The sequence below is a fragment of the Rhamphochromis longiceps genome, linkage group LG10 (genome assembly GCF_057381845.1).
Source record: "Rhamphochromis longiceps isolate RC_006_pf linkage group LG10, R_longiceps_female_GT1.1, whole genome shotgun sequence".
NCBI lineage: Eukaryota > Metazoa > Chordata > Actinopteri > Cichliformes > Cichlidae > Rhamphochromis > Rhamphochromis longiceps.
This window is the reverse complement of record NC_140566.1, coordinates 20,260,589-20,273,813: the sequence shown is the minus strand read 5'-3', so window position 1 is coordinate 20,273,813 and position 13,225 is coordinate 20,260,589. Positions and strand designations below refer to the sequence as shown.

At 40.9% G+C, this 13,225-nt stretch overlaps 2 protein-coding genes across 3 annotated transcripts in view; one reads left to right on the top strand and one right to left on the bottom strand.

Annotated features, from left to right (window-relative positions):
• The window catches only part of LOC146660781 (replication protein A 70 kDa DNA-binding subunit-like), a 47,766-nt gene extending 43,817 nt beyond the window's left edge, over positions 1 to 3,949 (bottom strand). The window contains exons 1-6 of the mRNA XM_085420813.1: positions 3,806 to 3,949; positions 3,275 to 3,322; positions 1,743 to 1,821; positions 1,467 to 1,575; positions 1,282 to 1,373; positions 1,092 to 1,190 (exon numbers count right to left, since the gene is read on the bottom strand). Of these exons, the coding sequence (XP_085276939.1) occupies positions 1,092 to 1,190; positions 1,282 to 1,373; positions 1,467 to 1,575; positions 1,743 to 1,821; positions 3,275 to 3,322; positions 3,806 to 3,838 (460 nt within the window). The 5' untranslated portion in view covers positions 3,839 to 3,949. The remainder of the gene's footprint in view (positions 1 to 1,091; positions 1,191 to 1,281; positions 1,374 to 1,466; positions 1,576 to 1,742; positions 1,822 to 3,274; positions 3,323 to 3,805) is intronic.
• A 701-nt stretch (positions 3,950 to 4,650) lies between these two features.
• smyd4 (SET and MYND domain containing 4) lies at positions 4,651 to 12,265 on the top strand. Of its 2 annotated transcripts, XM_085420812.1 has the most exons (11): positions 4,651 to 4,918; positions 5,127 to 5,271; positions 5,720 to 5,809; positions 8,310 to 8,668; positions 8,762 to 9,279; positions 9,859 to 10,125; positions 10,228 to 10,415; positions 11,075 to 11,222; positions 11,317 to 11,433; positions 11,596 to 11,719; positions 11,987 to 12,265. In XM_085420812.1, exons 1-11 carry the CDS (start codon positions 4,785 to 4,787, stop codon positions 12,108 to 12,110), a joined length of 2,214 nt encoding a protein of 737 aa, XP_085276938.1. In that variant the 5' UTR covers positions 4,651 to 4,784; the 3' UTR covers positions 12,111 to 12,265. The 2 variants fall into 2 exon arrangements, with proteins under 2 accessions (XP_085276938.1, XP_085276937.1); XM_085420811.1 differs by having other exon boundaries at positions 8,310 to 9,279; positions 11,987 to 12,249.
• Positions 12,266 to 13,225: the final 960 nt, after the last annotated feature.

Genomic DNA, 13,225 nt, shown 5'->3' with positions numbered 1-13,225 from the left:
GTATAGTTTCTAAAATATGCATTGGCAGTTATGAAACAAAGAACCTTCTCACAAATTGAGCATTGTGTTTTCAATTGTTTTGCTGTAGTGTGTAATGCTGTGTATAGTGTTTACAGTTTTGACAGCTTCGAGCTGCTCTCTTGGTGTGGGAGTTTGAGTTTTGCAGTGGGAAGGTGTGGTTGTGTTTATGTAGCTTTAGAGAAGGGTGTTGTGTTTGGACATTGGGGGACCTGGTGGTAACGTTTGTGAAATGTGTTTTAGCATTTGAGAAAAACTGTAATGTTGCGGCTTGTTGGATCATGTTTTTGGCCTTACTATTAATAGCTTCATCCTGATCATTCTGAAAGCAAAGCTTTTACTGCTGTTGTTTCCCAAATGTGTGAGCAGTACACACACACACACACACAGCAGATCGAGTCACTTTGAGGGAAGAAACTTTTGGATCCTGCGTCTACTGATGCAAAACTACCACTTTATGCATCTCAAATTTTGACTTGTTTTTTGGGGGGATTCAACTACAAATACTAATTAAAATTATTTCTTTGCTAAGTTGCCTGTCACGTGCAGATGCAAAACTGGTTCATATATTGAGCTAAGTTGCTGTTTTATGCATGAATGATCGATAGGTCTGTGTAAGTGGCTCAAAAAAAAACATTCCTCTGAAAATGCTCAGCTACAAGGACTGACTGAAAAATTAGAGAAAATGAAGACAACACCCAAAGGAAAAAAAACACGAGAACTATTGCTCAAGACCACTTTAAAAACCTAAAAGAAAATCTGGCTGCTTGGAGGCAAAATATGAAGAGATGAGGGGTTCCTCAAAGCATCTGCACAGTGCTGCATATCATATAATTAATGGCACATATTGTAAATGAATAAGTACACTCACTTTTTCTTCAGGTTCTCAAAAGCCATTGTTTTGCACTATAAGCGATTTATTCTGATACAGTGAGATATAAAGTAGTGCTGATGTCAACACAATGAAAAGGTGCTTCTGCCACACAAGTGACTAAATAACAAGCAGGAAATGGCAGCAGTATTATCTTATATTACCATGATTCATATACAAAGTGTTTGACAAAAAAACTCACAGCTGTAGTTCCTATAGGAGGGTCCAGGCACGGCAGCAGACGGAGGGGACTCTGGAACATAGGTACTTGATGACACCTTCTGTGGAGATGAAGTCTTACCTAAAAGAGGAACAAACACCATAAGGGGCTTCCAGAGGCTGTTTATTACAGTTTCTTACCTTCATCCATGCACACTTTAAAAGTACTATACCATCTGTATTATAAGGAGTGGGATTTCCAATCTTCCCCCCAGTTTCCTTTGCTGACTTTAATATATCCATGTCCATAACAACAACCACACGCCTGGAACAAAAAAAAGGAGCAAAGTGAAAATTATACCAAATGGGAAAACATGAGTAAACAAAAGAAGAAAGGAAATAAAGAGTCAACACATACCTGCCATCAGCCAAAGTGTTGTTGATGGTCTTTTTCAACAAACACACACAGTTTGGTACCAGGAGGTTCTCTTCAGACAAATAGTTTAACTGGGTAGCAAGCAGGCAAGCTAGACACAAAAATACACAGAAATTTTCATATATAATTTCTAGAAAAAGAAATATCACAGTTTAACTGGCTATATCTTAGTATTTAAGACCTCCACATTATCTTTGACTTTTATTTCTGGTGTCACTTCCAAATTTAAAAGTTGTTGTACTACTGGAGGACACTCACAAGTCAGAGAGTGCTGGCCATCACTCATCATAAGTCGGAACCTGGGTGGGCTTGAGGCATTACTGATCTGACGGATGTTCTGACAAACAGAGAGGGAAGGAAAGATGTCAAAATCAAAACAACAAAAGGTCCCAAGATATATTAATAGGAATCATTAAACCGCTCTGTTTACACATGACAGCAAAGAAGCAATAAAATCAATTATAACAAGCAGGCATTTATTTACGCAGCCCTTTCCCTCAAACATCTCCACAGAGATAGCAGATGAGTCAGGACCTAAGGGTTCTGCTGCCTCATCTGTAAGCTCTGAGCGGTAAAGAAGGGAAATGTTTAACTAGCTAGCCTAGCTGAGAAGTTATCAAACGTTCTAATCACAAAACAGGTACAGTGGACACATGTGTTTGAATGTGTTTGTTTAACACACAAGTACAAGCATAACACAGACTAATGAAAAGAAAGGCATTTTGTCTGCATGTGCTGACTGTGCTGTTTTAGTGATTAGGAGATGTGAGAGGAGGAGAGAACAGGAGAGAGCAGAGGACAGATGAGATGCTAAACGATCTGCTGTAGAGGTGAGGAAGAGGAAATTATCACATGAGACAGAGTTAACACTCTTTGCCTCAGCTCAAAATGAGCCCATCATACAATGAAATCAGAAGATGAGATGCAAGCTCATTCATTTTACAAATGTAACAAAGAATTGAAAAAATACAGAGCGTAACAAAAAGAATCATCTGATTTTTAAAGGTTATCTTTTATAAAGTAATGAAAATAGAAGCTTGCAGTAACTAAAAAAACATGGCTGTACATAAAATTTTACATACAAAACTTTCACTGTTGAGAAGTTCTCAATGTGTCCCCCTCTATATGTAACATTCCATACAACATATTCCTTGCCGAGTTAAACTTGTCTCATACTTTTGTGAGCATGTCTGTAGTCACTGCTACCTACCAGCAACCACATGAAACTCACAAATCTCCTCTTTCTAACAGTATGTGGCTGTGGAATTAAAGCACTTTAAAATCAGATGGTTCTTGTTGATACATCGTGTACAATCTCTATTACGTCTCCATCTGCAATGGCAAAGGTGTTTCACAATGACATCACTGGATCATTCCATCTCCAAACACTGTGAGCCTTCTGCTTGACTATGTCGTTTTTGCATAAAGACTAACAACAAATGTTTGCATTGAAAAGACCACTAGTGACAATTTCTGAATGATATATAGTTGTATTTAAACATAATGCAAAATAAAACACGTAGAATACTTAACATGAAACCTTTACTCACAAAATTGAAAAAGGAAATGCTGTCTTTATTCTGTGCTTGTGCTTGAATGTTAAGTCAAGTTGCACTGCAAAAAGAAAAATATAAGTAATCTAAAACTAGACCTAAATTCTTTAGTTTCCAGATGGTATTGTAATTATAACTCATATATACTCACATATACTCTGTACTTATGCTATAATAGAGGCTTCTATGCATATCATGTAATCTGAAATACAAGTGGGTTTCCACAGAGCCACTCACCAGCAGCTGCAGCACGGGCTTGTCCACATCTAAGCCTTTGCACAGGGCCTAGACATCAATAATAACACACATAGTCGTCGTTAGTTACAACTGCCTGTTTGTCCTCATTATATATTACAGTGTTGCTAAGGCAAAGTTACAGTGTAACAACCATTGGACAAAACTGCCATCTATTCTGTTTCTCATGTGGATGGTGACAAACACTTTCTCTAGACGTCAAATATTATCGAAAAACTGTCGAGAGGTAAAATGTCATTATAGCCCAAAAATAGATTGTTCTGTTGACCCAGCCTGATTGTTTTTGCTCTTCATCACAAATATTGCTCTTAGAGCTTTTTTTTTTTAAATCAACCGGTAACAAAGTTTATTTTTTAACTGATCTGGTAATGCTACAGCTGATGAACCATTAGGACCAAAGGTAAACATTAGCGCACAGGGTAGCAGCCTGAAGTTACACCACACCACAATCAAGCTTGAGACACGGAGTCAAAGAGAAAACAGCAGCTCAGTCAGTTTAAGGTTTATGCTTACTTCAACCGCCCCTTTTGTAAGAGGTACGTTCATGTCTCTCGTGTGAAGCTTATCTCAAAGCTTGCAGAGTTTAGCTTTTCTGGTACGTAGCTCCAAAAAAAGCCATGACACTTATCGCGATAGGAGAGAGGCAAACGACACTTTGCCGAGACGTTAAAAGACCGGAAGTGTCACATTTACGCCTTCAAAATAAACGATATGCTAGGCCACTGCACGACATTGACTATTTTGCCAATCTGTTACATTATATTAATTTGATAGTTTCAGTCTGTAGCTACTGCACTGGTCTAAAAACTAAACATACTACATACATACTACATTATTTGTATTTATACAACAAACAGATTCAACAAAGCTGTGACCACCACTATGTGTGTATTTGTATAATAGCCAAAAATGAATAAAACAAAACTGCAAAGGCGAGGGGCAACAAAACTGAATAACACCAAAGGTAATCCAACTTGTATGGAGAGTTGTGTTACTACTTTTAAACACATGTTTCCAAAACTTACTTATTTAAATTCTGCCCTCACACAGAATTACTACAAATATCAAAATATTGAATATTGTTTCATATGGCAAATCAGATTCCGGTGCAAAATGTGAAAAGCGCCTTGAAAATAGTCACGAAAAGCAATTTTATAACCTCTAAAATGAAACCTAGCTTCAGAATTATTTTTGGATACTACCGAAAAATATTGTTTTACGACAATGTGATTAGTTTGAATTGTGTCATTAACCTAATAAGGAGAATATTTTTCAATTTTCACATACAGGATGGTCTTTGAACAGCCACGGGTTTGCAGTTTTGATTTTATTGTGAAAGATATTGCCGGGAACTGTAGTTTGGTCCACTCTAACGTGACAGCTGTGCTGAGAGCGCTGAGAGCTCATGTGAAACTAATTCAAAACAAACCCAAACTACTCTCCGGTCCTGCGGTCCTGTCAGCAGGGTGACGCGGTTCTGTTGTAATCCATAATGGATCTGCCGTGCGTTCAGTGGCAAGATCACGTGGCACAGAAGTGGCGCGCTCTCGAGCCCAAACTAAAGGAACAGTTTACGTCCCTGCTTGAAATAGATGACGTTTTCAGATGTGGTCTAAGTCTCGTGAGGTAAGCACCCAGTTCAGCTCATGTAGTACCAATGAATTTAAGACTACGAACCTATTTTATTAACCTTACACTGACTGGTAGTTCTGAGGCAGCTGCAACAGCTTGGACCACTTGAACTGGACTTTAGTCCAGGAAAAGCTTTTGAACAGTGCTCTGCACCTATTTTGTGTTTCTGTGTATTATTAAAGGGTTCTTTTTGTTTTTGCAGACAAGATGATCTGGACTTCTTGCAGCAAGAATCTGCAGTATATTCAGTACAGAAGGATGCAGAGCTAGCAGCCAAATGCAGGGTGAGGGGAAACTCCAGCTTCAAGACTAAAAACTACACTGCAGCTGCTCTGCACTATTCAAAGGTAAATTTGAAACAATATTATATCTTACTCTGGGACTGTAGGCACCCTAGATACTTTAATTAAGTTAAAAAAAATCCTTTCTTTTAGCGGGAAGAAACATCCGGCAGAACCAAGCTCAGTAAGAGAGTGGCTATATGCTGCAATGGAGTGATTGGGGGGAAGACAGGACAAAAGACACACTGTGGAATAAAGCCAGAGATTAATAATAAGCAATGATTAAATGCAGAGTGGTGTGTAAACACTGAGACAGTGAAACAATGTGAAATACTAGCTCTGATGTAAGTTAAGTAAGAAATACTACGCTGGTGACTATCGCTGTTACATCTGAGGTGTATCTGGATTTTATTTTGACTCTAAAAGTGTAAGCATGCCTTTGATATTAAGCACCTTAAACATGAAAACACTGCCCACCATAAACCCCTACCTCGACTGTCTCCTGTTATTACAGGGCATCTGTTTTGCTCCCAGTACTTCGGAGCAGCTGTCTCTGTGCTACGCCAACCGCTCTGCTACGCTCTACCATCTGCAGCACTACCAGGTGAGTCTGTGCCACCTTCACCATTAAAACCAGCTGTGCTCAGTGGTTGGCTAGTGTTGTCATGGTGTGAGCTACAATTGCCTGTAGGAAGCTTGCACAGAAAAACGTGCTGGTTCAAATCCTCATGCAAATGGTTGATGATCTGCACACAAGACTGCATAAGTGTTCTTTTTTTAACAATGCTGAAGACTTTCTTGCTGTGGCCAACAGGAAGGATACCCATGTTCCTCACATCACACCCGTTTCCATCACAGAAGCTTTACCTGGAACCATTTATAAGTCACTGTACCTCTGCGGGTGCTTTGCAACCAGGAGCTCATCTTCTATAATGATTTTTTTCATGATTCATTAAATAAAAAAATATCGGGCATTATAATATTTTTTAATATCCTATTTCTCAAACTTGTGCCAGGCACTAGGATTAAGTCAAAACTGTACAGGGCATTCATTTATCCTACTTACTTTTGAAGCTGTTATAAAATACCTTTGACTGCTAATTCCACACTGTTCTCCCCTCACAAGTCAGGTAAGAGTTTTGAAGCACCAGCTGAGTCCACAGTAACAACCCTGTTCTCCATTACTTGATGTATAATAAGCCTGTATGGTTAGGAAGTGTCTGTGGGAGGACATTAATCTACCAAAAAACAGGAATAAAAAGATTTTAAAAAAGTTCAACTGAGCGAAGTTAAAAAGCAGTAATTCCTGCAGTTTCTCATGTTTAAGCCTAACATGTCAAATAAGTTATTATCAGTTTATTAAATTTTTAACACCTTCAAATGGGAAGCGTGAATTAGATATTCTAGTTTATGAAGTTGTGCATGTTTAGCAAAATCTTGATAACTGTCTAAACCGAACCCCATCTGGTTTGGCTTTAATTCTTTTCTCTAATAAAGATGACATTTAACAACCTCCCCGGTATCCGTAATGAGGAGTTTTGACACCTCTGTATATGTCAATAAAGACGTGGTTTGGCGACTATTAGAATAGTTTTCAGGTTTTTCCAAGGGTAGCTCTATAAGCAGAGACCACCCTCACTAATATCTGATGCAAACAGTCATTTTGTTCTATAAGCAGACCTGACATATGAGAGGAACCACTCAGTTCAGAAAGGGTCCTCCTAATGGATTAAGAAAGAGTTAAAACAAAACTAGTTAATTATCCTAACCATAATCACTGGGATTATAGGTCTAAACCCGCCGTGGTTTTTAACGTTTGTGCCATGAGTCAACAGTAAACCTATCCAACAAGGAAAGAATGCACTACTGCATATTTCATTCATCCAAGGTTCAGATCGCAGAACAAAATGAACTCTTTTGCTTTTTTTCTTTAACTTCTCTTCTTGGAATCATAGCAGATTCTTTTTCTTCTCCTTCCTCTGCTTCTACTCCTCCTTCCTTTAGGCGTTGCTGCAGCAGATCATCTGTCTCCATCTCAGCCTTTCCCTGACATCCTTTTTCTATCACACCAACCCTCTAAACATCCTTCTTCAGTGCAGTCCATGAATCTTCTCTGTGGTCTTCCACCTTTTTCCTTCTGCGTGCACCATCTTAAACATCCTTAATCCAGTATATGTACACTATCTCTCCAATATATACTCAGTCCCTTGACTAAACAAAGTATTTTTGAATCACATTGACTGTCAATCTCGGGTTTAAGTGTGTGGTACAAACTCTCAACATCAGACTTAAAGCAAATCCTAATCACAACCACCACACCAACTCAAATGCTGTCCTCACACTAAAATTCTCTCAAATTCATGTTGGCCTAAATCTAAACTGCTCTTTTCCGAGTCCTCTACATAGACAACAGCAGGTTTGATGAGAATAGAGAGCTGTGAATGATGTGTGTGTCAGTGCATTGACTAGACCAGGGGTGCCCAATCCCAGTCCTCGAGAGCTACCGTCCTGCAGCTTTTAGACGCATTCCTTCTTCTGACACACCTGAATCAACTGAATGGCTTGTTATCAGGCCTTTGCCAAACTTGATGGCATGCTGAAGAGGTAATCACACCATTTGATTCAGCTGTGTTGGAGTAGGGATGCATCTAAAAGCTGCAGGATAGTAGATCTCGAGGACTGGGATTGGGCACCCCTGGACTAGACCTTCTTTGACCCCCCTAATTCAGCTGCCTATTCGACAGACAGTGCACAGACCATCATTATGATAGCTAGGCTACCTAACCATAGCCAGAGCTGTAACTGGCAGAATCATACTTCATATGTAAAACCTTGCAACAGCTTAGCAGGCGTGTGAAATGGGTCAGAATCATAAAAGTGCTTATTTGTGTACAATCTGTATGTAGCATTCACAGCACTGCTTACTGTCCTTAAAAATGCCTCCAGTATTCCTTTTCTCAGTCTTCTTATGACAGGTTTCTAAGCCTTACCCCTCCGGTTCAGTGCAGAATTCATGAGTTAGTAAAAAGTCTGTCATCTCTATGTTTTGCTCACAGTCTTTGATTTTGTGATTGTTTACGCTCCAGCTTTTCTGTTTTCCTCAGGAATGCCTTGATGACATTGACAGAGCCGTGAAGAATGGCTATCCCTCTCATCTTTTACACAAACTGGAGGACCGCCGCACTCTGTGCTTTAAACATCTCTCTGTACATGAAAAGGGAAGGGAGGATGATCAAAACCCTGCCTCAAACGATTGTAAAGGTTCAGACACAGCAAATTCACCATCTGTTGGGCCTCTCACAGTTGGGATTTGTCCTCAAGTTGTTGTTGACTCCACTGTGGAGAAAGGTCGACACCTGGTGGCTGTAAATAGAATAGCAGCCGGGGAGGTGATTCTCACTGACAGGCCATACAGCTGTGTCCTCCTACCAGGAATGGAGGAGGTGAAAGGGAAGGTGGGACGGTATGGCAGAGAGAGAGAAGTGTTGTTTGGAGTGGAGGACAGGCGTTGCCATAGGTGTTTGACTGAAACGCTGATTCTTGTACCATGTGACAGGTGTAGCTACAGCCGATACTGTTCAACTGGTTGTCAGCAGGAAGCCTGGGAAGAACATCATCGCTGGGAGTGTGCGCTGGGAGCAGATCTGATGGCGATGGGCGTTATGTCACAGCTCGCCCTGAGGTTAGCTCTCAAGGCAGGGTTAAAAAACTTTCTACTAGCAAGGGAGCCAATCAGAGACAAGCACAAAGAGTGTTTTAATAATCACTCGAGTGATCCTTCTACGTCATCCTATGGGGGCTCTTACCTGAATGTGTATAACTTGCTGCACCACCTGAATCACCACAGCCCTGCTCTGCGTTTCATGTGTGCGGTCACCGCAGCAACACTCTACCTGAAGCTCAGCAAGGCAGGACCACCACCTGTATCATGGAGCCATACCCCACAGGGACCAAACAAGGAGGGAGGAGACGCTGATTGGAATGCAGAGCTATGGATGCTGGGAAGTGCAGTTCTACAGCACATCCTACAGCTGAGGTGTAACGCCCAGGCAATAGTCGTGCTGCAAGACACAGGTGACTGCAGGCGCAAAATGTGTTGTTAAGTTGGCTCAGATTGAGTGTAGTTAGAATAAACAGCTGCAGCTGCGTGTCACAGGCAGAAAAATGAGAAAGAAAATCGTGTTCCCTCTTTAATGAAATTGATGGATGACACAACTAAAAACGATTCCACTGGCATAAAAGTCTTTTTTAGGTGCTTCAGGTGTGACAACACAGCAGACGCTTTCAGAGGAAGATTTACAGTGCACTCACTTTGCTTCTTTTTCTAACTCAGTGGAATGAAAACAGTAATAAAAAATGTGGGTGAGAATGAAGTTAAAGAGGAACTCAATTTAAACATGCTTGGATGATGGGACATGTTTACACTGCTTGTTGGGTCAAAAATTCAGTTTCAGGTTATCATAGAAGACCACAGAGGTTTACTTTTAGGATGTCACAACCAGAAAATTTAGGAGATTTTTGCTTCAAAAGGATTTTAAGGATATATAAAACTTTTCTTATTGATTTTTGCAACTGTGAATACTCTGTAGTGTCGACTACGCAGGAGGTCCCTTTTTCTAATTGCATTTTGTTTTGGCTTTTTGCATCTCACAGGAGCAACAAACTCACCGGTGCAGTCCAACAGGGAAATTCGCATTGCTACTGCAGTATTCCCGACTCTTAGTCTTCTCAATCACTCTTGCTGCCCCAACACCAGCCTGGTGTTCAGCACTGGAGGCATTATTGAGCCTTCTGGTTCAGCTCTGTCTGCAGACTTCAGTGGGGGTGAAGCTGAATGGAGGCACAAGGCGCAGGGAGTCACTGTAACAGTCAGAGCAGCCAAGCTCATCACTCCTGGACAAGAGATCCTGCACTGCTATGGTATGATGTACGATGGAACATTTAGATAGATTAGAATCAATATGGTATCATAACCTTGTGTATAAAAGCAATTTTTCACCATTCATTTTATTTTCCCTTCAGGTCCTCATAGCAGCAGGATGGTGACCCAGGAACGCCGTTGTCTTCTGCAAGAGCAGTACTATTTCTTGTGTCAGTGTGAGGCCTGTAGCCAACAGCAGCAGGACGTGGAGGAGCCCAGACAGCAGGAGCCAGGCGCTGAGGGCAGAGATCTTGGACTCCTGTGCATCAAGTGCAAAGGATCTCTCAAAGTATGAGATCATTATTGACTTTTTTCAGGATTAATGGGGGGCACAGTGTTGCAATTGAAAACATGCTGGTTAGTTAATTATTAATTCTACTTCTCGACGTACGTTTAAATGTCAGATTGTGTGGTTGTGTGTCTCTCGGTGTTAGCCCTGTGATGGACTGGCAACCTGTCTAGGGTGCACCCCTTCTTTCATCCTATGAAAGCTTGAATAGACTCCAGCCCCCTCTGTGACCCTAAATTCAATAAGTGCAGTGGTTTGCCTCACAGCTCACAGGGGTTTGAATCCACTTGCCGACTGGAGGCTTTTTGTGTGGCATGTCCTTGTGGATCTTCTCTGGGCACTCTGAACTGCTCCCACAGTCCAAAACATGTACGGGGCTATATTGATTTGTGATGTTAAATTGACCATAGGTGTGAATGTGAGTGTGAATTGTTGTCTATTTCTCCCCTGTGACCAAAGGACGACTTGTCTGGCGTATGCCAAGCCTCTCGCCCTGTGACTGCTGATATCCAGCCCTCCATGAGCCTGAATTAGATACGATGGGGGGGAAAATGAAAGAATTTTAAAGGAAACTGATCCGTCCATTCTTCTGGCCATTTGCCCAATGTCTGTTGACATTTCCATGTTAATCATTTAAAAATACTGTAAATACTTTTCAGAAAAGGAGTGAGGACAGAGAAGCCGGATTTGTATGTTCACGCTCATCCTGCAGTCATTGTATGTCCTTATCTGACGTGAACAACAGTCTGCAGGAGATCAGGGTTAACCTGGAGAAGGCTGTGGAACTCATGGAGACAGACAGGCCAGGTGCTTGTAAAAAAATAAAAAATAAACATCCAAATCTAATCAAATATAGAAATACATCACTGTCATGTGATTCTTCTCTTCTACCCTCCCCCAGGTGAGGCCCTAAGACTTCTAAAAAAGACTCTGTGTCAGTCTGGTCTCATCCTTGCAGAGACACACCCACTACAGGGGGAGCTAGCTGATGCCACAGCCAGAGCTTATGCTTCTCTGGGTACGCATAATAATGATGTGGAGTATTTGCATATGAGCTGTGTGGTTAATGGTGTTTGTGTTTTTAACACCCTGAGGAGTTAAAAAAAAACCTCCAAAAAGCATCTGTGCATAATCTTTGCAGTCTTCTTACTGCTTTGTTTGTGTTCTGCTGTTTCTATAGGTGACTGGAATAGTGCAGCATCCCATCTGGAGCGAAGCGCTGTAGCCATTGCCTCCCAGTTTGGAAAAGAAAGCGTCGAACTGGGTCGACAACTCTTCAAATTAGCACAGCTACACTTCAATGGGTGAGAAAAGTTGTGCAGAGAGTGGGCAGAAAAAAATTTCAGGTTGCGTTCCTTCTTTTTTAGTGTCTAGTGCTAAATGTGCAGTCACACTGCAGCTGTCAGAGTAATTGCCTAAACTTAGAATACTTGGTTTAATAAGACGACAAACCGTACCTGAGCCAAGTGCCTAAAGCGTCACAGTCTCATAACTTCTACTACGTTCTGTTTTTGACTCTCTTTATTTGTAGAAATAACAACCTTTGCGTCATTTTCCTCTCCTTGTCCCAGTGGTTCCCGAGGGGCAGCTCTCTCCGTCATCTCCAAGGTCAGGCGACTTCTCTGCCTTCACTGCGGTCCACACTGCCATGAATTACAGGAGCTGAAGGCCATGGAGGACTGCTTACAAGGGTAGTTTTCAAAAAAAGCAAATGATAATTAGTTTTGTACTTTGTGAAGCTCATTAAAATATGAGAAATTTCATGATTGCAGGCCTTGTTTGTTTTGTGTCTTTAAAAAGCTGTTACATTGCAGGTAACATATAGTCTTTTTATAAGTTCTTGTTTTTACAAGAAGAAATTATATTATAGCACTGTAGTGCTGTGCATACCCTCAGCTATGCTATAAATATAGGTAACCGTCTGACCTTTAGATGGCAGCAATTGTCCAGTGACTAATTCAATTTCATGCTTGAATGACTGGACAGTAAGATGTAGCTTCTACTCCTGAACCTACAGTACATGGCCCATGTCCTCCAAGACCTTCAGCTTAAAAGTCTTTATAGGACCATTAAGGCGTGATGTTCAGGTGTTGGAGCATTTTTCCTCTTTCAGTCAATCAATTAAAAGCCTTGCATGTAAGTGATGAAGTACAAAGACTAGTGTACCACAACAGCGAAGAAATAAGGGTTCAGGTCACAGTAAGCTCTGATGTAAAGGTTCATTAGCTTTTAAAAAGGAGCGGAAGCTCATGTTGGGCAAAGACAATAAAATCATGATCACAGCTGGAAGTCCCGAGGCATGTGCCAGGTAAAACCTCACAAGTGTCTGGAGGGCAGCCAATCTGACAGATGTGAAGATGTGCGTACAAGTCAAGGTCAAGACAAAACTTTGGTGAGGCAGCTGGTGAAAGAAGCTGGGGAGCAGTGACTCCTCAGTGAACTCAGAATGGTCCATGGGGCAGATTCCTGCTGATGATTGTGGGAAGAAGGTTGAAAGTTAAGTCTGAATAACGTCTTCATTCAGGTCAACTTTTAATTCTCTCTAAAAACTGTAGAAAACTGAGACTGTAGATGAAATTCTTTTCAACATCTATTAATGTGCTGATTAAAAAAAATCAGATCTGTATTCTATAACACATTAGAAAGTGGTTAGAAATTTCTTATCACAATATTCCAGAATGAAAAATGTCCATCAGGATATCACAGAGCACAAAGTAACATTAATAATATTGAGCTGTCCAAATCCACTAGATGTTTAATTTACTGGAAAGTAAACCAAAAAGTCTGACAACCATCAGAAACGTCAGTGA